The following is a 22,501-nucleotide window of genomic DNA, read 5'->3' on the forward strand; positions in this document are numbered from 1 at the left end:
ACTGGTGACACATGAATCGTGTGTCCTTCTGCTGTTGGGGTCGTTTTTTGGTGGTAGCACACACAATACACTTTTTCTGGGCATTCTTCTTCTTTTGGGTAGGTGGTATTGGTACCAGATAGTGACAGTTAGGAGTGATTCGGTCTGGCACTTCCCCCACTGGCTGTGGTTGGGGGACAGGTTGTGGTGTGACAGGTCGCTGTTGAGGGGAAGGTACAGGTGTGGTACCATACTTCATACATACTGAATGCATTGAGCACTGCAATGTCTACAAGGTAAAAAAACAGTTTTATATACCACTTGCGACTCCTACGCACACAGTCAACAAACCCTATCATCATGTCACACTTGTCAACTAGTCGCATGTTGTTCGTATAGTCCACGACAGCAAGTGGCTTCACAATAGGTTCGTTGTTGAACTTGCTCAGTCTGTCTGTTTGTACCATCTCGTTTCTGTGGATAGTTGATAGCAATGTCACGTCTCGTTTGTCATGCCACGTCAGTGCCATGATGTCATTAGCATGAAACGCTTGCACTTCACCTTCAACACTGCCTCCAGTGAACCTTGGCATATGTTTCCTATTCCTTCTCACTGTTCCACATATATCAGTATTGTTCACACGTAGGAAATCAGCAAGCATAGGGCTTGTATACCAGTTGTCTGTGTACAATGTATGGCCCTTGCCAAGGTATGGTTCCATCATCCTGCGAACAACATCACCGGAAATGCCCAACATCCTTCTGTCATCATCGAGTGTGTTTTTCCCTGTGTATACAATTACATCCAACACAGGACCACTCTCACAGTCACACATAACAAAAAGTTTTATACCAAAGCAATTATGTTTGCTCGGTATATATTGCTTGAATGACAGGCATCCCTTGAACAGAATCAAGGACTCATCAACAACAATGTTCTTGAAGGGATAAAAGTATACACTGAATTTCTGCTTCAAATACATAAACACTTCCCGGATTTTGTATAGGTCATTTCTGTCTGGCATATTTCTGTCTGCAAAGTGCAACATTCGTAGCAATAGAGTGAATCTGTTGCAGGGAAGGTCACAAAAAACTGGAGTACTGATGAAGTGGTCTGTAGACCAGTAATTACGTATATTGTTCTTATAGATATGTGGCATAAGCATGACAGTGGCAAGGAATAAATACATTTCAGCCACTGTTGTGTCTTTCCACCTGTGCAGCCATGATGATTCTCCAACCTCTGTTGTGTTGTTCATGACATATTGGTAATAAAAGTTTGTCTGAGTCACTATCAAGTTCATTATAGGCTCGTCAAAGTACAACTGGAAATAGTCTAACTCTGTAGACTCATTCGTTATGGGACATTCTGGCTGGATACCACTTCCACTAGCATCAAAATCACAAGGCTGTGGCACGAATATACTTTGTGTCCAGTTCCACTCACGATCACATGGTGCAGGGTGGACCTGTGGCATGGGGCGAGGGGGGGCAGGAGGAGGAGGGAGAAGAGTGGAGGCAGCACATGGTTGAGGGGGTGCCGGGCGGACCTTTGTCTGTCCACCCACTGCGCCATGTGGTCCAGGCACCATGCCACCCACCACTACTTCCTCCATCCCTGCATACTCCCCTTCGTGATCACTTTCACTATCAGTGGCCGGGGTTTTGGATCGTGACCTGCCACGACCCTTGGGGATTGCATATGGCACACTGCCTGAACGTAGATAACGCCGCCTATAAGTACGTTTCACTGGTGAATAATGAACATCACTATCACTAGACGAATCCTCAACTGGCATAAAATCAATCTCATCATCACTTACATCACTTTCACTATCACTCCTAAAACACCGGGAAAATGATAGTTTCCTCTTGCGAAGTTGCCTATGGGTAATACTTGCCACTCCAGAGGTGCTTGGCCTAGGGTCTTCTGTGGCCACACTGGCCACCCCAGAAGTGCTTGGCCTAGGGTCTGATGTGGCCACACTGGCTACCCCAGAGGTGCTTGGCCCTAGGACAGGTGTTGCTACCCCAGAGGTGATGGGCTGGGGGTCATCTGGGTTATCGTCGATATTTTCACTAATTCCTTGAATATTACTGGCCCCATTGGTGTCAAATCCACTAAACTCACGATCTCTATCACTTTCCTCAAATAGTAGAGTGTTAATACGACGAGGCGTGAGTGAATCACGAGGATGTGCCATGATGTTGACCCAGGATGGAGCTGAATGTAACTGGTCCTACCATGTGGTACCCAGGCATCCCAGATTTTTTGTATACTGCGCACACTGAGTGCGCACACCCATTCTCTCATGTCTAGGTGACTCAGGCCTATCGCGCTAATTTTGAACGAATGAAAAATAAAACGTATATATAAATTTGGGGCGCTACGCGCGTGAACGTATATATACGTTTGGACCGTTTAAGGGTTAATAACAAAAAAAGACACAATACCGTGACTGGAACGATTTAATAATCAATTTAATAATTTAATAATAAACAAACACAATAAACATTTTTTTTGCTACGTTCAGAATGATTTTTGCAAAATTATTGCATACACAAATTTTCACTTGCCTAATTTGGCAAGAAGAGCATTGCTATTTAAGCAAAAATTGCAAGTTTTACCTATTCAGCACAACACACACACACACACACTCGGGGCCAAGAGCTATGACTCGACCCCCGCAACCACAAATATGCGAGTACACACACACACATATATATCAATGCACCATGCAGAAACAGGCTGGTATACACAGAGAAAGATCACAGGATCAAAGCACGATTTGAAGCCATATATGTACATGCATACATACGTAGTGTCAAAGTATTGTATTGGATGGTACCGGTAAACACCTGGCCAATACCAGCTGATACTTTTTAAAATATTAATATCACATGTTTGCTTAACCCTTTCAGGGTCGAGACCCCCTGATCCTTAAGTCCTACTCAGGGTCGAAAAATATTCAATAAATAAAAAAATTATTTGTTCTCATGAAATGATAGAGAATCTTTTTATGATCATAATGACAACAAAAGTATGAAATTTGATGGAAAACTTATAGAGTTGTGCTCTCGCAAAGTTAGCGGTATCAGCGATATTTACGCATTGGCGGTTTCGTCCACTTTGAGCCCTATTCTCAGCCAATTCCAATGTTTCAATCTACTAAAATCATAGCTATTTTGCTAGAATTCTATTTGTTCTATCAACTGAGTACAAGAAACCACCTATTTACCAATTTCAACTACCCAATAAAGTGGTCAGAAATTGGTAATTTGGCCAATTTCACACAAATTTCAAAAGATGCCAATTTCAAAATAGGGTCCAGAATAAACAAGACAAGACATTCCTGGTACTAAAATAACATTTTATCTGTTCATTAGTCACGTCTCCAGGCCCCTCTTACATTAATTTTGCTTTCCATTTTGAAGTTATATTCTCACAACAAATAGAAGATTTACTCTTATGTATACTACTGCATCACTGTAAAAATGGTATAAATAATATCAGCTCACTTGTGCAAGAATATTAGACTCACCAGTTGACGTGTACTGGACGCGTGGCGTGATTTATTTGCTCGTGAACATCGGAAAATAATCAAACATTTTCGCTAATTTGTGCTCAATTTCAAGGTACTTGTCATCGTGAAACCAATCAAAATTATCTCTGTTTCTGTACTATATGTTCCATTCTATCAAATGAGACCAAGAAAACAAGAATACAACCATAAATACCATACAAAAAAAGATTGCAAAGTCGCTGTTTCAAACCGAAAACACGGTCAGTTTTCTTTTCTCTCATTATGCACTGTGTGCTGCAGGATTTTTTTTTATACTGGCCCGGTGGCCTGGTGGCTAAAGTTCCCGCTTCACACACGGAGGGCCCGGGTTCGATTCCCGGCGGGTGGAAACATTTCGGCACGTTTCCTTACACCTGTTGTCCTGTTCACCTAGCAGCAAATAGGTACCTGGGTGTTAGTCGACTGGTGTGGGTCGCATCCTGGGGGACAAGATTAAGGACCCCAATGGAAATAAGTTAGACAGTCCTCGATGACGCACTGACTTTCTTGGGTTATCCTGGGTGGCTAACCCCCCGGGGTTAAAAATCCGAACGAAATCTTATCTTATCACACTGACCATGCAGACCCATTCTTTCACATCTAGGCCTACCAGCCTTTTCCTGCTTGATTTGAAGGCGCTAGAATTTATGCGTACTAGTAGGATACCAACCCTGGTGCGTAAGCTGTACTAGTATGGCATCAACCCTGAAAGGGTTAAGAATATCAACATTAACACTGTACCTCATGATTGTAAGTTACTGTTACACATACACACACACACACACACACATGCATATATACACACATGCACTTTCTCACACATAAACAAAAAATGTAAAATTAAACTGTCCAAAAGTAGATCTTCGTTCACTCTCATAGCCCTCCAAACGTAGATCTACATTTTATTTTAGATGCTTTCAAATGTAAAAAAAAATGTAGATCTATACTTGGAGCACTGTGTTATTTAACCCTTTCAGGGTCGACAGGCCCTCTCAGAGACTTGTTCTCAGGGTCGGCCAAATTTAAAAAAAAAATTATTTTTTCTTATGAAAAGATAGAGAATCTTTTCCCGATCATAATGACACCAGAAGTATGAAATTTGATGGAAAACTTACAGAATTATGCTTTCGCAAAGTTAGCAGTCTTGATGATGTTTACGCATCAGCGATTTTGTCCACTTTGAGTCCTATTTTCAGCCAATTCCAGTATACTTGTTGACAAAAATCATAACTATTTCGCTAGAACTCCATTTTTTCTATCGAATGAGTACAAGAAACCACCCATTTACCGATTTCAACTATCCAATACAGTGGTCAGCATTTAGCAATTTTGCAAATTTCACACAAATTTCAAAAGATGCCAATTTCCGAATAGGGTCCAGAATAAACAAGAAAGACATTCCAGGCACTAAAATAACATTTCCTCTGTTCATTAGTCACGTCCCCATGTCCCTCTTACATTCTTTTGCTTTCCACTTTGAATTTTTATTCTCACAAAAAAATAGAAGATTTAAGGCTATGCAGACTACTGCATTGATGTAGAAATGATATAAATAATATCAGCACACTTGTGAAAGAATATTAGACTCACCAGTTGACGTGTATTGGACACATAGCGTGATTTGTTTACTTTTGAACTTTGGTAAAAATCGAACATTTCTCCTACTTTGAGCTCAATTTCAAGGTACTTTTCTTTGTAAAACCAGTCAAAATCATCTCAATTTCTGTAATATGTCTTCCATTCTATAAAATGAGACCAGGAAAACTAGAATACAACAATAAACACCATACGAAAATATAGTGCAAAGTTGCTGTTTTAATCCAAAAACAAGGTCAGTTTTTTTTTTCTCATTACGCACTGTGTGCTGCAGGATTTTTTTTATACTGTGCACACTGACCACATAGACCCATTCTTTCATATGTAGGCCTACCAGCTTTCTCTCACTAGATTTGAGGGCGCTAGAATTTAGGCGTACTAGTACGTCAAAAACCCTGGCTCGTAAGCCGTACTAGTACGGCCGAAACCCTGAAAGGGTTAATATCCATTGTGCAGTAAGCATTTCCTTATATGTATACTGAATTCATTATAATTTTAACCTTTTCAGGGTCGAGAGGCCGTCTCCAAAACATGTTCTCAGGGTCGAAAATTTTTCGGAAAAAAAAAAAATTCTTATGAAAAGATAGAGAATCTTTTCACGATCATAATGACACCAAAATTATGAAATTTGATGGAAAATGTACGGAATTATGCTCTCACGAAGTTAGCGGTCTCGACGATGTTCATGCATCGGCGATTTTGTCCACTTTGAGCCCTATTTTTGGCCAATTCCTGTGTACTAGTTGAGAAAAATCATAGCTATTTTGCTAGAACTCCATTTTTTCTATCGAATGAGCACAAGAAACCACCAATTTACAGATTTCAACTATCCAATAAAGTGGTCAGAATTTAGCAATTTTGCCAATTTCACACAAATTTCAAAAGATGCCAATTTCCAAATAGGGTCCAGAATAAACAAGAAAGACATTCCTGGCACTAAAATAATATTTCCTCTGTTCAATAGTCACATCCCCAGGCCCCTCATACATTTCTTTTGCTTTCCACTTTGAATTTTTATTTTCACAAAAATTAGAAGAATTACTGTTATGCAGACTACTGTATTAATGTAGAAATGGTATAAATAATATCAGCACACTTGTGATAGAATATTAGACTCACCAATTGACGTGTATTGGACACTTGGCATGATTTGTTTACTTTTGAACTTTGGTAAAAATCGAACATTTCTGCTACTTTGAGCTCAATTTCAAGGTACTTTTCATTGTGAAACCAATCAAAATCATCTCAATTTCTGTAATATGTCTTCCATTCTATAAAATAAGACCAGGAAAACTAGAATACAACCATAAATACCATACGAAAATACAGTGCAAAGTCGCTGTTTTAAACGAAAAACACGGTCAAAGTTTTTTTTCTCATTACGCACTGTGTGCTGCAGGATTTTTTTTTATACTGCACACACTGACCACATAGACCCATTCTTTCGTATGTAGGCCTACCAGCTTTCTCTTGCTAGATGTGAGGGTGCTAGAATTTAGGCAGACTAGTATGTCAAAAACCCTGGCGAGTAAGCCGTACTAGTACGTCGGAAACCCTGAAAGGGTTAAAAATAAAAATTTAGGAAAAAGTGCCTGCTGAAAACTGAGTATCAGAATTGGCCAAAAATTGGTATTAATATCAGCCAATATTGTGATATCATCCCATCCTAAATATATACGGGTCTCCATATAGTGCAAACACATCAAGCACCACTTTTTTAGCCTCCATGATCATAGTCACTCTTGCTGGAAAGTCATAACCAGTTTAAGCTGAGGCATCAACAAAACAGCATCATCCTCCCAATATGAAAAGGAGCTTGGCCTTAGAGAAATTTAGGAATTAAAGTGTAGCTGATGTTAATGTTTTGGTAAATTACAACCTTAATGACTTTTCTGTAGTTGACAGCTTCAAATTGAAGTGCAAAGAAGTGCAACACTATCAATAATTACCAAAGAAGCATGTCAATTTTTTTTGTTAATTAATACATTGGCCATTTCCCACCGAGGCAGGGTGACCCAGTAAAGAATAATCACTATTATCACTCATTCCATCACTGTCTTGCCAAAGGCATGCCTACACTACAGTTCAAAAACTGCAACACATCTCCACTCTTCCTTCAGAACACAGGCACTGTACTCACCACATGCAGGACTTAAGTCTGGCTAACTGGTTTCATTGAATCCCTTCATAATTGTTACTTTACTCACACTCCAACAGCACATCAAGTCATAAAAACCATGCCTCTGCTTGTTCTTATCTAACATGCTCATGCACACATGCCTGCTGGAAGTCTAGGTCCCTCACATTAAAACCTCATTTATCCCCTCCCTCCAACCTTTCCTGGGACAACTACCACACCTTCCCTCCACTACAGATTTATATGTCCTCCAAGTCATTCTATTTTGTTCCATCCTCTCTAAATGTCTGAACCACCTCAACAACCCCTCCTCATCCCTCTGGGCAATACTTTTAGAAACCCCACACCTCCTCCTAATGTCCAAGCTATGGATTCTCTGAATTATATTCAAGCCACACATTGCTCTCAGACATGGCTGGATGCAGCCTTCTTCTTGTTGTAACATTCACCATTCATGCTTCACACCCATATAAGAGTGTTGGTAATATTTTAAACACTGCTTTGTAGTCTTGAATATGAAATTATTCTAAACTAGACAAGTGTCATTAAGAAATATTTATCTGATGAACTCTCAATGTCTTTTTAGCACTCACACATGAGTAAAGAATTTTTTAGCGAGGATAACTTTTATCGGTGGTTTTATTGCATTGTTATACAGAATATGTACAATATTGTTTTACAACACACTATACAATATGTATCTGATATTTTTATTGAATACAGTCCAAAAAACAGAACTTAAGAGTCACTAAACATTTTTAATATTGTTTATAAAAGATAATAAAACTCATATATATATATATATATATTGGTCTGTTTATAAGAAGATATATTATCAGAGGAAAAATACATGTATAATCCCATTCCCCTTCAATACAAATTTTAAATATATGTTACAATCAAATGTAACCTGCTTTTACCTTATGAATGTCAAACTTTTTATCCATCCACTGAAAGCATTGCTTATCAGTTATTACCATATTTTATTATTAATTACATCCACTCATGAATATATATTTGTAATTAACCCTTTCACTGTCCAGACCTTGAAATGAAACTTGCTGTGTCCAAAAATCCCCCCCCCCCAAAAAAAAAAATCTTTTGAAATGGTTGAATCTTTTTTTTTTTTAAGAGTAATTACACCAAAAGTACAAAATCTGATGGAAATCTTACAGAATTATGCAAGTGCAAAGTTAGTGGTCTTCGCACAATGTACACACCGGCAATTTCATTAACTTTGAGTCCTACTGTAAGCTAATTCCATTGTTCCAATTGACCAGTTTCTTAGCTATTTTGCTAGTATACCTTCCATTCTATCAAATGAATACAAGAACCCTCTCATTCAACTAGATAATAAAGTGATCAGAATTCGGTAATTTGGCCAATTTCATACAAAATTAGAAAATACCAATATAAAAACAGTCCATATTAAACACTGTAGACATTCCTGGCACTAGAACATAATTTCCTCTGTTCGTTAGTCAAGTTCCCAGGTCTCTCCTATATTAAACTTGCTTTCCATTTGGAATTTTTATTCACATAAAAACTGAAGATATACTCTATTTCTCGAATAATAAAATATAACCAGGAGAGATTGATCATGGTTTACAGCATCCCTATACTTTAATCAAACCTAATAAATACTCATAAAACAGACTGGGGGTTGTAGGGAGGCCTTATTTATCCTCTGGAACATCAACAAAAAATTGGATATTTCTGATACTTTGAGCTAAATTTCAAGCTACTTCCATTCCAAAAATCAATCAAAATCATCTCTATTTCAGTAAAATGTCTTCCATCATGCACTGCATGGGGCAGGATTTTTTCATATGGTGTACACTCACTGCACAGACACGTTCTCTCATATCCAGCCCAACTTATCTGAGTAAGCTGAGCTCATGATGTAAAACTACATCAGGGGTCCTGGCCTCAATAATGTAGTTCTAAGTAATGGACAGCAAAAGGGTTAAACTAATGCAATTTGTGAAGTACAGTAATTGAAGTGTGGATGAGTAATAATTCCAACAGAACCTAGAATACATAATGCATTATACAAACAATGTTTGGCTATATGGTGCAAGTTTTCTCAAGCTTGTACATTTCAGAAACCTTCTCTACCAGATTTTCTATAAAACAGAATCTCTTCCCTATTGATGGTTCCACCTTTAGTGAGAGCTCTATCATCTCCTGGCTTACTTGGAATATCTACCTCAACTGTGATTTTCCCGTCTTTCTGCTGATGTCCTCTCTCAACACCTCCACTTGACTCCACTTCTTTGTCTCTATCATCTTTCTCACCTTTGCCAAATAGTTCTTTATGGCTTATATAGGTTTAGTTCTTTCCATGAATACAGTAATAATAACTTACATTTTTGGTGTTTCACCTGACCGAACTATTGTAAAATTCACCCAGTTTATGAGTATTTCTCACTTGCGAGAAATTTTTGAATGAAACATGTGTCATACATGATCCTACACTGAGATGAACATACCAAATTACACAACTTAACTGTTGATCAAGAATAAGCCTGCAAATATGTTGCATCTTTATCTTTGGCTGAAATTCAATATGCATCATAACTTTGTCACCTGAAGAAGCAAAAATTTTATGGTTAAGCAGCAGCTAGTTCACATCTATTTCATTTCATATTAAGCCCCAAAAATTCTATACATTATAATTCAGATATATTTTTTTTTTTCACTTTAAGGTTAGGCTTCCTTTCAAAGGGGATTGTGATACTGGTGAAGGGCTCTTGATCCAAAGAACCAAAGCTTCCCCTCCTTCCTTGGATTAAACCTGATTATCTCCCATGCCAAACATTCCCCACATGATGTATGCCCTTTACAAGTTTAATACTTTCTCATGACTACAGTAACAGTAAGGTTAAGTTTGCAGTATGTTTGCATGTTTTAGCAGCAATCATTCAATATCCAACTGTATTCTTGAAGGCTAGCCAGAGACTAAATCATTCACTTGTATCAAACTGTAATTCTCCCCAGCACCAAGTATTGACTAATGCTAGTTGCCTAGTGTAAGAAACACTATACTTTGTAGCAATCTTTCTAGCAATATTGTTGGCAATACTGAAGTAAAGTACTTAGTACTCTTATTATTATTATTATTATTATTAATAATATTATTATTATTATTATTATTATATTCATACATAAAGTATGCCATACAATATTCGTTTCAAAACATATAAAACAACAAAATTCTCAACAACAAATGAAGAGTGAAAAGATAAGACAACTAGCACAACCATTGTTCCTCACAAAGATGTAATAATAGAATATGAGCAAAGGCAAGGTCTTGCAAATAGCATATATGCAAAGTACTGCATGTCCTCTAGTGCACAAGAGTGCCTCCGTTGTGGGACGGCTTTGTCAAGGGAGCTGACAGCCACATTTTGATCACAGTCTAGTGTTGTAATAAATTAAAGTTGTTCAGTTACAGCTGAAGTGCTGGCTGGTCTGGGTGAACACTTGAATGGTGCCGCCTTAAATTAGACCTGTCACCTGTCCGATAGTTACACTGTGGACACCCATACAGTTTTTCCCCAGTATGAGTGCGGATGTGCCTCCGCAGGTTGGCTCGGCTCACACTGGAACCACAGATGTGACACGATGTCCTCGGTGAAGCCCGCCGAAGGTCGTCCGCTACCCGTATCACCTGCCGCGCATCTTCCCATGCCCCTGCCCACGCCCGCCGCCCGCCACCGTCCACGCCCAGCAACATGTCAGTAAAGAGGCCAGCCATACCCTGTAACACCAGAAACACTGTCTCACTCCTGTATCCCCTAAACTATACCATATAAATTTTTGCACTAAGAATCTTATTTGCATCAATATAAACTGTCACATCTACAGTAAATTGATCCGCCTACTCAAAAGTTTACTCTGTTATATCTCTTGCATAAACAAGCCTTAGCTCATTAGAGTTAAATATTAATTAAATGTTGAAGATACCATAGTGACAATACTCTCATTTTGTTTATCTGGCATAACACTTCTAAAAATTATCACATACATACTCTGAAGCATTCTTTTATAAGGGATCACATACACTGGAGGCACATTTTTATAAGTTATCACATACATATTTTGATTTGCACTTTTTATAATAGATAATGTACATACCACACTTTGGAACACTTTTATAAGTGATCATATACATATTTTAAAGCACATCAAAATTGCTAAGTAAAGCATTCTAAATATGCATAATAAGTTTCCAATAGGCATTTAAAAACCTATATGAAAAAGTGAATGTCTGGCATTTCCATGTGTATGAGGTTTATAGTCAAAATATTTGAAGTGTAGAGCCTATTATAGATAATATTAAGTCCAGTACCATGTTACTACTGCCACTTAGTAGGTACTTTCCAAATCTTTTTGAATTCCAGTAGTCTTGGAACACCAACACTAAGCTACAGGGTTACACACTGTAATTCCAGTGGTCTTTGTAGTTATCTTGAAACCTACAACACTAAGTGGTCTTTGTAGTTATCTTGAAACCTACAACACTAAGTGGTCTTTGTAGTTATCTTGAAACCTACAACACTAAGTGGTCTTTGTAGTTATCTTGAAACCTACAACACTAAGTGGTCTTTGTAGTTATCTTGAAACCTACAACACTGAGTGGTCTTTGTAGTTATCTTGAAACCTACAACACTAAGTGATCTTTGTAGTTATCTTAAAAAGAAATGAGAAATGCTCAAAAAGCTGTTAAAAAGGAAGGTTGAAAACATTAAACATGACCATGCTGGCTGATTGGAGAAAACAAAGAAACATGATAGCAACATACAGTATACAGTTATAAAAGATTATGAGAGACTTTCTAGCAACTTTTTTAGTGCAATAAAATGGATAACAAAAAGCCACCAATATGAATAAAGAAGAAACTGAAGGCAAAGGGATACTTGAATATTTTCTTTATGAATAGAGTAGTTGAAGAATGGAAATATATAAGAGGTGGAAAGTTCTACAACTACTGGAAAATGTAAAAATTTATATGATGAATATAATAATGAAGATGGGATACCAAATTACAAATACTTTAGGTAATACTGTACTAAGTTATAGGATACATGCAGTGCTGCATAATTTAAAAGCACTAATTTAGGTAGACTCAAATATTCTACATATACTAGTACAGTATTTTACTGTATTATTATTTCCTTATACAGTAATTCACTAAGGCATTCTCATTTGGCTGAATAATTGTACATATACAATCCAAGGCCTATATTTTTTTTTATCTCACATCTTTATTATAAAACTTAATGTTGCTGTATAATGCAAATAAACTTCTACCATACATTATCCTATCCACAATGTAGATATGAACCCTTAGTGCAGTAATTTTTGACTACTACCTCATCTACTATACTTATATCTACTTTTTCTTGATATCCTTATCAGTCTTGCCTCTTCTATCAGTTTCAAAGCTGAATGAGAATCTAACATATTTATTCTTTTCCTTGATGTTCATTAATACTACTCTGTGACTGGTTTTGTTTTTGTTTACCACAAGCCTATGCACAGTGGAATGTACTGCACATTCACCACTTTTCTTATCATGCTCCTTCTGTCAAGAAGAGCATTCTTGTTTCTCCCTGCGTGCCCTCCGCATCTGTGACCCTCAGTTTCTTGACTCTGAAATTTTCACTCTTTGCAGCTCATTGTCTCACCTTGGTTACCATCTGCTGACTCACATGCTACATTTTCTTCTTTCTCAAAAATTACCATTCTTTGCCTTTCCTAAATTTCCATTCTTAACCCTTTCAGGGTCCGTCCTGTAGGTCTATGGCTTTACGTTCAGGGTCCAAACCGTAGATCTACGCCAAAATTCTAGCGCCGTCAAATTTAGCACGAGAAGGCTGGTTGGCCTACATCTACGAGAATGGGTCTGGGTGGTCAGTGTGCACACCATAGAAAAAAATCTGGACGCCCACATGGCATTGTGGGAACGCCTGCAAAGTAGCTTTGTTCATCATGCCTGGCGGCAAGATGCTCTCACTCCCCACTCACTCTCCGGGCAAATTCTGACTCTCCTCTTCACAACTTACAGTTCTAAGACTGATGGAAGTGGAGCTGAAGACGAATTCTATGGTTTTGAACCATATGGTACCATTGTGCCATATGGTACAATGGTACCATATGGTACAATGGTACCATATGGTACAATGGTGCCATGTCATACAATGGTATCGTATGGTACAATGTATGTATAGTACATTGTACCATATAGTACATTGTACCATATGGTACAGGGTACAGGGACCCTAATGGAAATAAATCTGTCTGACTTTTTTGGGTTATCCTAGGTTCTCCAAACATATGCTGCTAAGTATGATATTCTATGTAACTTTATTTGTGTATAACTAAATAAACTTACTTATGATGCCACATGCACTTGAGTAAGTTTATTCAGGTGTACAGAAATACAATTACATAGATTATCATACATAGCAGCATATGTATAAAATCCTAGGATAACCCAAAAAAGTCAGGGTGACTTATTTCTATAGTTATCCCTGTATCTGTACCATATGGTACCCTGCACCATATGGTACCCTGCACCATATGGTACCCTGTACCATATGGTACCCTGTACCATATGGTACCTTGTACCATATGGTACCCTGCACCATATGTTATCCTGTACTGCATGGTACCCTTTACCATATAGTACAATGTACCATATGGTATCCTGTAACATATACCGTGTACCATATGGTCAATAGGAGTTGGTGGCATGAGACACCAGCCAAGACTGAGTGAGTGGCGACGCAAGCTAGCTACTGACTCCGCAGTTTCCCAGACAAAGTGCTTTGTCATCCACCTCAAGGAACACGTAAAGTTCCTGTACACTTGTAAATATATAATAGAACATTACTAATATGCAACATTTTTGCATATTTTTTTTGTAAACAACTATTGTAACCAAAATAATAATGAAAATATTAGTGTGTTGAATACAACAGTACCATATGGTACAATGAACCATATGGTATCATTGTACTGTATGGTACAATGTACCATATGGTACCGTTGCATCATATGGTACCATATGGTACCATTACACCATATGGTACCATAAGGTACCATTGCACCATATGGTACCATTGTATCATATGGTACCATTGTACCAAATGGTGCCATTCTATCATGTGGTGCCATTGTATCATATGGTACCATTGTATCATGTGCCATTGTGCCATATTGTACCATATGGTACCATTGTATCATATGATGACATTGTACCATATGGTACCATTGCACCCTATGGTACCATTGCACCCTATGGCACCATTGTACCATATGGTACCATTGTACCAAATGGTGCCATTCTACCATGTGGTACCATTGTATCATATGGTACCATTGTATCATGTGCCATTGTGCCATATTGTACCATATGGTACCATTGTATCATATGATGCCATTGTACCATATGGTACCATTGCACCCTATGGTACCATTGCACCCTATGGCACCATTGTACCATATGGTACCATTGCACCCTATGGTACCATTGCACCCTATGGCACCATTGTACCATATGGTACTATATGGTACCATTGTACCAAATGGTGCCATTCTACCATGTGGTACCATTGTATCATATGGTACCATTGTATCATGTGCCATTGTACCATATTGTACCATATGGCACCATTGTACCATATGGTACCATTGTATTCAACACAATAACCACACTAATATTTTCATCATTTTGTTTACAATAAACTTGTAAACAAGTTTTGTAAGCAATATAATGATAAAGAAATTAGTGCAGTTATTGTGTTGAATACAATGAGTGTACACTTAAACAATATACATTATATTGGTCTCACAGGCCACAAATGTTATTAGAAAAAGAAAAAATAGAAAAGAAAAGAAAAAAGTATAAAAAACATAAAATAAAAAAATGGGATTTTGCGGAAGTCACTGATGTTGCCGCCACCCGGTCATTTTGGGTCAACTTCCCATCGCTGTATCTCGGTAAGTACTGATCAGAAAAACTTTTTTTTTGTCTTATTACCTTCACAAAAATATAATCTTTAATTCTGTAAGAAAAAATAATTTTTTTTTTTTCAAAATTTCTTGGACACTGGAGCACCACTTCAGATTTTGGCCTTGGACCCTGAAGGGGTTAAAATTATTCAGAACACCATCTGTTTATTAGGTTCAAACTAAAAATCCTTTGTAGTAATCAAGTTTATATTTCTCTTCCACCTTGAACAGCAGTGAAAGTCTGAATGTGATCAGGTGAGGCATTTTCAATTTGCTGCACAGAAAATGTACCTTCGAATTTTTATGGTAAAACTGTCACCTATACATTCCAATAAAAAATCTTTTTTTTTTTTTCTAAGCATGATACACCAGTGCTGAAAGTTTGAATCCTATCAGAAGGTGATCAGATGAGGGGTTCCCATATCACTCAGGTTAACCGCAAAGTAGTCAGAGCCCTATATTAAATTTCTAGTTTTCACACGACCATGCAAAAGATATAGAAATCCAATGGTTTCATGATTTGTTTAGGATACAGGATGTAAGTAGTACAGCAATGCTAACAACTTGTAGGTAAAAGACACATATACCCTGATCCAAACATTTATTAACCCTTTGTAGTTATCTTCAAAACCCCAATTGCTAAATGGTGAAAAGGCAGGACCTAGTATAAAACCCATAAAACAGACCTGGGGTGGAGGGAAGCCTTACCCTCCTCAGAAAAACTGACAAAAATTTAATATTTCTGTCACTATGAGAGCTATTTCAAACTACTTCTGGTAATAAAATAGAGATGATTTTGGTCTGTTTCAGACAGACCAAAATCATCTCTATTTCATTACTTTGTCTTCCATTCTATCAACTGATACCAAGAAACGGCCAATAAAACCATAAAAACTACCCTAGAAGACACCTCAGTCACTGTTTTACATCAAACTCAAGGTCAGAGGTTAGCTGTTCCCATCATGTGTTTTATGGAGCAGGATTCTTTTAAAACTGTGCATACTCACCACAGACTCTTTCATGTCTAGGCCAAAATTTACCACTCACAACACATTTGAAGGTGCTGTGGTTAATCCCTTGACTGTTGAAACCCCAAATCCTGAGGTGTCTTCTGGTGTTGAAAAATTTTTGAAAAAAAAAAAAAAAAAAAAAAAAAAAAAAAAAAAAAAAAAAAAAAAAAACATGAAATGATAGAGAATCTTTTCCTGATATTTACGAATTGGCGATTTTGCCCACTTTGAGCCCTATTTTTGGCTAATTCCATTGTTCCAGTCAACCAAACTCATAGCTATTTCTTTAGAACTCCATTTGTTCTGTTGATTGGGTGCAAGAAACTGCCCATTTACCGATTTCAACTACCCAATAATGTGGTCAGAAATTTGCAATTTGGCCAATTTCACGAAAATTAAAAAATATGACAATTTCAAAATAGGGTCCAGAATGAATAATGCAGACATTCCTGGCTCTAAAATAACATTTTCTTTGTTCATCAGTCATGTCTCCAGGCCCTTCTGATATTACTCTTGCTTTCTATTTTGAATTTTTAATCAAACAAAAAATAGAAGATTTACTGTTATGCAGACTACTGCAATATTGTAATAATTGTATAAATAATGTCAACCCATTCATGACTGCATATCAGAATGGCTAGTTGGACATTTATTGGGCAATGATATCATTTGTTTACTTTTGAACATTGGCAAAAATCAAACATTCCCCCTACTTTGAGCTCCATTTCAAGGTTCTTTTCATAGTAAAACCAATCAAAATCACTTCTATTTCTATAATATGTTTTCCTTTCTATCAATTGAAACCAAGAAAACGAGAATACAACCATAAACACTACATGAAAATACACCACAAATTCGGCGTTTTAATCCAAAAAAACGGTCGTTTTTTTTTTCTCATTATGCACTGCGTGCTGCAGGATTTTTTTTATATAGTACACACTGACTACACAGACCCATTCTCTCACATGTGGGCCTACCAGCACACATACAGCCTAAACTTACTGCAGTCACACATTTCAACAACAGCTCCAACTTTCTATGAAGCAAAATATACCAGTGTTAAAAGTTTGAAGCCATTCAGAAGAGGTACACTCAAGTTATCACATGGAAACAAAAACTATGAATAGTCTATAAAATTGACCAAATGGTACCTGGTCATGCCAATAGTTTCATGAATGCTTCCCTAGTTACAGTACATACTCCAGCACTGAAAATTTGAGGCCAATCAGTTCAGACATTCTCAAATTTTAAAAGAAAACCTTGGAAGAAAAAATTCGGGTAACCATTTAAAGGTACCCCTTCACTTATTCCTAAAAATAAGCCTGGTACCTAATTGTAATTACTATACCTGGTACCAGGGATGCAGCCACCAGGGAAAAGGGGCAGGAATCCAGCTGCTAGGTCTGGCACACCGAGAGATTGGAAAAGAAAAAAAAGCTGAGGAGGCAGGCAGAAGGAAGTATGTATCAGTAGAGCTGTCCATATAGGCAGAGAAGGATGAGTCACAGGATGCAAGATACAATTACTCTCACTCTTATGTTTTCCCTGCCATTGATTTGGGCACTTTTGATCTTGTTAGTCTCTGTCTCTCCATTCTCACTGCCAGTGGCAGACATCATGAAGCAGCAGTGGCAGACATCATGAGGTAGCAGTGACAGACAACATGAAGCAACAGTGGCAGACAACATGAAGCAGCAGTGGCAGACATGAAGCAGCAGTGGCAGACATCATGAAGCAGCAGTCACAGACATCATGAGGTAGCAGTGGCAGACAACATGAAGCACCAGTGGCAGACAACATGAATCACCAGTGGCAGACAACATGAAGCAGCAGTGACAGACATGAAGCAGCAGTGGAAGGCATCATGAAGCAGCAGTGGCAGACATCATGAAGCAGCAGTGGCAGACTTCCTGAGGTAGCAGTAGCAGACAACATAAAGCAGCAGTGGCAGACAACATGAAGCACCAGTAGCAGACAACATGAAGCAGCAGTGGCAGACATGAAGTAGCAGTGGCAGACAACATGAAGCAGCAGTGGCAAACAACATGAAGCAGCAGTGTCAGCATAGTTGCTGATCCCCTGTATATGTACATATATGTTATCTGAGTATCATAGTACTATCCATATGTTTTACATAGTTGACCCCTTTGCTAAGCTCAGTGACTAGCATGTATGACGTCACGTGATGCCGCATGTGAGCGCTGGGCTCCCAGCCCCTCTCTCACTCCACGCTTAGGTCTAACAACGGGCAACACGACAGGCTGGCTCCCCTTCTCACACTCTGCTAATATATGTGTTACCATCCAACAAGTGTGTTTAACTCCATCACATCTCCACGAACCTTTTCAACAAATGGTGCCAGCGGTGAGCGCGTAAAATTGATATTTACACAGATGTACAGAGATTAACTTCTCTCAGCCATGGACATTGTGTATCGACCGCATGGCGGCTTAGCCTAGCAGCCAGCTACCTCGAGCAAGCATCCACCAGCCTGTTTGCTTCCTGCTTACTGGTCAGTCTTTGTGTCTTAGTGTTTTATCTGCTTATTTGCATTACTTCCGAGAGGTTGACCCGAATTTACAAATTAAGCCAAGCCGCCAAGCCAGTCTGTGGGGGGGAGTCAAGCCCTATGCCATCCAGCCTGTCTTAAGTACCAGCCTTACCTGGTAAGCCAGCTTTCCACCCCTGCTGTGCTCATCGTTACAAGTTCTCAAGCCAGTCTGTGTGACGGGTTAAACCAGCAAGCCAGCCTGCCGTGTTGCCTCTTGTTAGACCTAAGCGTGGAGTGAGAGAGAGGCCAGGAGTCCAGCGCTCACATGCAGCATCATGTGAAGTCATACATGCCAGTCACTGAGCCTAGCAAGGGGTCAACTATATAAAACATATGGATGGTACTATGATACTCAGATAACATATACATATACAGGAGATCAGCAACTATGCTGACAGCAGTGGCAGACAACATGAAGCAGTATTGGCAGACCTTGTACCTTGAAAACAACCTTGTTGTACCCTGGTAGCAGCCTTGTTGTACTCTATACTATAAGTGAGTTTCCGAACGCCATCACGAGATGGCACTATGTATCTAAACAATGCTCAGTCCACTCCACTCATGGTGGAGGGAATTCTCATGTTTTCCTTACGTTATATGCAGTTATTTCTTGTTTCTAACCATGGGTCCTAAGAAAGCAAGTGCAATGGACAATGCTGAGAAGAAAAAGAGGATAATTTCCATAAAATTAAAGTGGGAAATCATAGATAAACAAACTAGGTGGAGGGTTAAAAACTTGGCCAGGCAGTACCAGCATATCACTTCTACGATATGTACAATACTAAAGCAGAAGGAGTCAGTGACAAAGTGTAGCAGTTAAGTGTAGCATTAAGAGTGTAGCAATTATAAGTCACTCTGTCTGACTTTTTTGGGTTATCCTAGGTTCTCTACGCACGTAGTCAGAAGCAGGAATGGCCGCTGTGGTGGCCCTATAAACCCCAACAACAACAATGGCCACTGTGTTAGGTAAGACACATATGCAACAGTTAGGTATCTTTATTTTGAAACGTTTCGCCTACACAGTAGGCTTCTTCAGTCGAGTACAGAAAAGTTGATAGAAGCAGAAGATACTTGAAGACGATGTAATCAGTCCATCACCCTTAAAGTTTTGAGGTGGTCAGTCCCTCAGTCTGGAGAAGCCTACTGTGTAGGCGAAACGTTTCAAAATAAAGATACCTAACTGTTGCATATGTGTCTTACCTAACAATCTGTCGGTATTTTATACCATTTTAATGTTCAATGGCCACTGTCTTCACCACTAGCCACATACGTAATGACATGTATTTTATTCATTCTATTGCACGTGTCATGTTTCTATGTTATTAATATTGTTCATTATGTCATATTAGATGAATTGTGATAGATAAATAAGCTGTAGAGTTGATATTAGGGAAATTATTGAAATATTTTGTCATGCCTGGAATTCCACAGGAACGAATTAATTCCATTTCAATTAATTTAAATGAGGAAAATTGACTCTGCAAATGAGCAAATCCAGATGTGAGCAAGGTCATGAACTGGATTAAACTCATAAGTAGAGGTTCCACTGTACAGTGGACCCCTGAGTTTCATGATTAATCCATTCCAGAGAGAACATAAGAACATAAGAAAGGAGGAACACTGCAGCAGGCCTGTTGGCCCATACTAGGCAGGTCCTTTACAATCCTTCCCATTAACAAAATATTTGCCCAACCCAACTTGCAATGCCACCCAAGAAACAAGCTTTGATGATTCTATCCACTCATTATGCAAGTCCCACTTAAATCCAACCCCTCTCACTCATGTATTTATCCAACTTAAATTTGAAACTACCCAACGTTTTAGCTTCAATAATCCTACTAGGAAGACTGTTCCACTCATCAACTAAACAGCTGGTCAGCAATATGGGTCTCACACTGCCTGGGTCCTTGGGCTTTGGAACTGGTACAATGGTAGCCTTCTTGCAAGCTGCTGGGAGTGTCCCAGCCCTTCACGACTTGTTTGTGACGTCTAGTATGGCCTCCCATCCACTCTGGGATGTAGAAGTGGCTTATATACTGTAGTCAGATGAGGCAAGGCAGGCGGAGGCGAGGTCATAGGGGTACCATCCACCAGTCAAAGTAGGTCTTCATCCAAAGGTTGGACAAGTGTTGAAGAATTCTTTGTATCAAGATCCCATGATGTTGCAGTGTTTGACAGATGTGATAAATAGTTTAAAACTGACAAGATGAAGATTGAGACACTTATGTAATATATGGGAATCTTTATTGAAGAAACGTTTCGTCACACAATGGTTTCATTAGTCCAATAAATTGATTTAAGGTATGCCTGTGCCCTCCACAGAGACTCTATGGGGCATTTGATGAACTGGAATGAGGCACAACTTGCTCTCACCGAACCAGGCCTCAGATGCCGATGGTGCCTAGAAGCCTCGCTAATCTCCATCACCGACAAAACAGAACGTAACACTGGAAACCACAAAATTTCTAAAACATTAGCATACATGATACTCAAGTAGGCTAAGTACCACCAACCCAACAACACAGGAGTCACATGATCTCATCATCTACCCATCCTCATGCCAACATGGCATTCTTCAGGTCACCATGCATCACACCTCATTCTCTGCCTATATATAATGTCTTTCTACCTCTGCATGTTAGAAGTGATGAAGGTCCCAGGACCAAAACATTTTCTAATAAATATGTCACAGTGTTTGCTTACATGTCTTTCTAAACCAATTTGTTGGTATTTATTACCAAGGTTTATACCATTACTGCCGATGTACACAATTATATCCAAAACCAGACCACTTTTGCAGTCACACAATACAAATAACTTTATACCAAAGCACTTTCTCGTGCTTGGTATATACTGCTTGAACGACAGTCTGCCTATGAACAAAATCAAAGACTCATCAGTAACAAGCTTCCTAAAGGGATAAAAATACATAAGAACATAAGAATGAAGGAACACTACAAAAGGCCTACTGGCCCATACAAGGCAGGTCCTTATCAAAACCACCACTACCCAAAGCTACCCAAGAATTTACTCCTGTACCCACGACACCAATCAAACCCAGCCCCTCCCACTCATATATTTGTCCAATCTCTTTTTAAAACCATCCAAGGTCCTAGCCTCTATCACCCTACTTGGAAGACTGTTCCACACATCCACAACTCTTCAAAAATCAGTACTTACCTATGTCCTTTCTAAATCTAAATTTATCTCTGTAGATGAATGGTTCAGAGAACCGACAAGTTGATAAATTAGACACATGTGCAACACTTGGGTATCTTAAATTTACCTAACTTAAATTGAGTCCGTTATTTCTTGTTCTTAGCTGGTTCAACATCCTCAGTACTTTATTAGAACTGAGACACTTATGCAACATATGGGAATCTTTATTGAAGAAACACTTCACCACACAGTGGCCTCATCAGTCCAATACAAAGCAGGAAGGTACAAGGAGAGGAGGAGCTCGAGGTAATCAGCCCCCCTCAGCCTGGAATCGGCCCCTCAGCCCAGAATACGGCCCCTCAGCACTTTTATTTGAGGTACATAAACACATTCCTGATCTTATATAACCTGTTGTTTCTGTCAGGCCTTGTTTTGTCTGAGAAGTGTGGCATATGTAACAGTAGCAGAAATCGATTCACTGGTA

At 38.7% G+C, this 22,501-nt stretch overlaps 1 protein-coding gene across 4 annotated transcripts in view; it reads right to left on the reverse strand.

Annotated features, from left to right (window-relative positions):
- LOC128695675 (protein tramtrack, beta isoform) overlaps window positions 1-22,501 on the reverse strand; it is a 520,376-nt gene that overhangs the window by 29,846 nt on the left and 468,029 nt on the right. Inside the window, exon 5 of one of the 4 annotated variants that reach the window (XM_070093351.1) lies at window positions 8,090-11,038. The exons of the other annotated variants lie outside the window; for them this stretch is intronic. Within the exon in view, the coding sequence (XP_069949452.1) occupies window positions 10,727-11,038 (312 nt within the window). The 3' untranslated portion in view covers window positions 8,090-10,726. Of the gene's footprint in view, window positions 1-8,089; window positions 11,039-22,501 lie in introns of those variants that run through there. 4 annotated transcript variants of the gene reach the window in all.

This window comes from Cherax quadricarinatus, chromosome 42, assembly GCF_038502225.1.
Source record: "Cherax quadricarinatus isolate ZL_2023a chromosome 42, ASM3850222v1, whole genome shotgun sequence".
Taxonomy (NCBI): Eukaryota; Metazoa; Arthropoda; class Malacostraca; order Decapoda; family Parastacidae; genus Cherax; species Cherax quadricarinatus.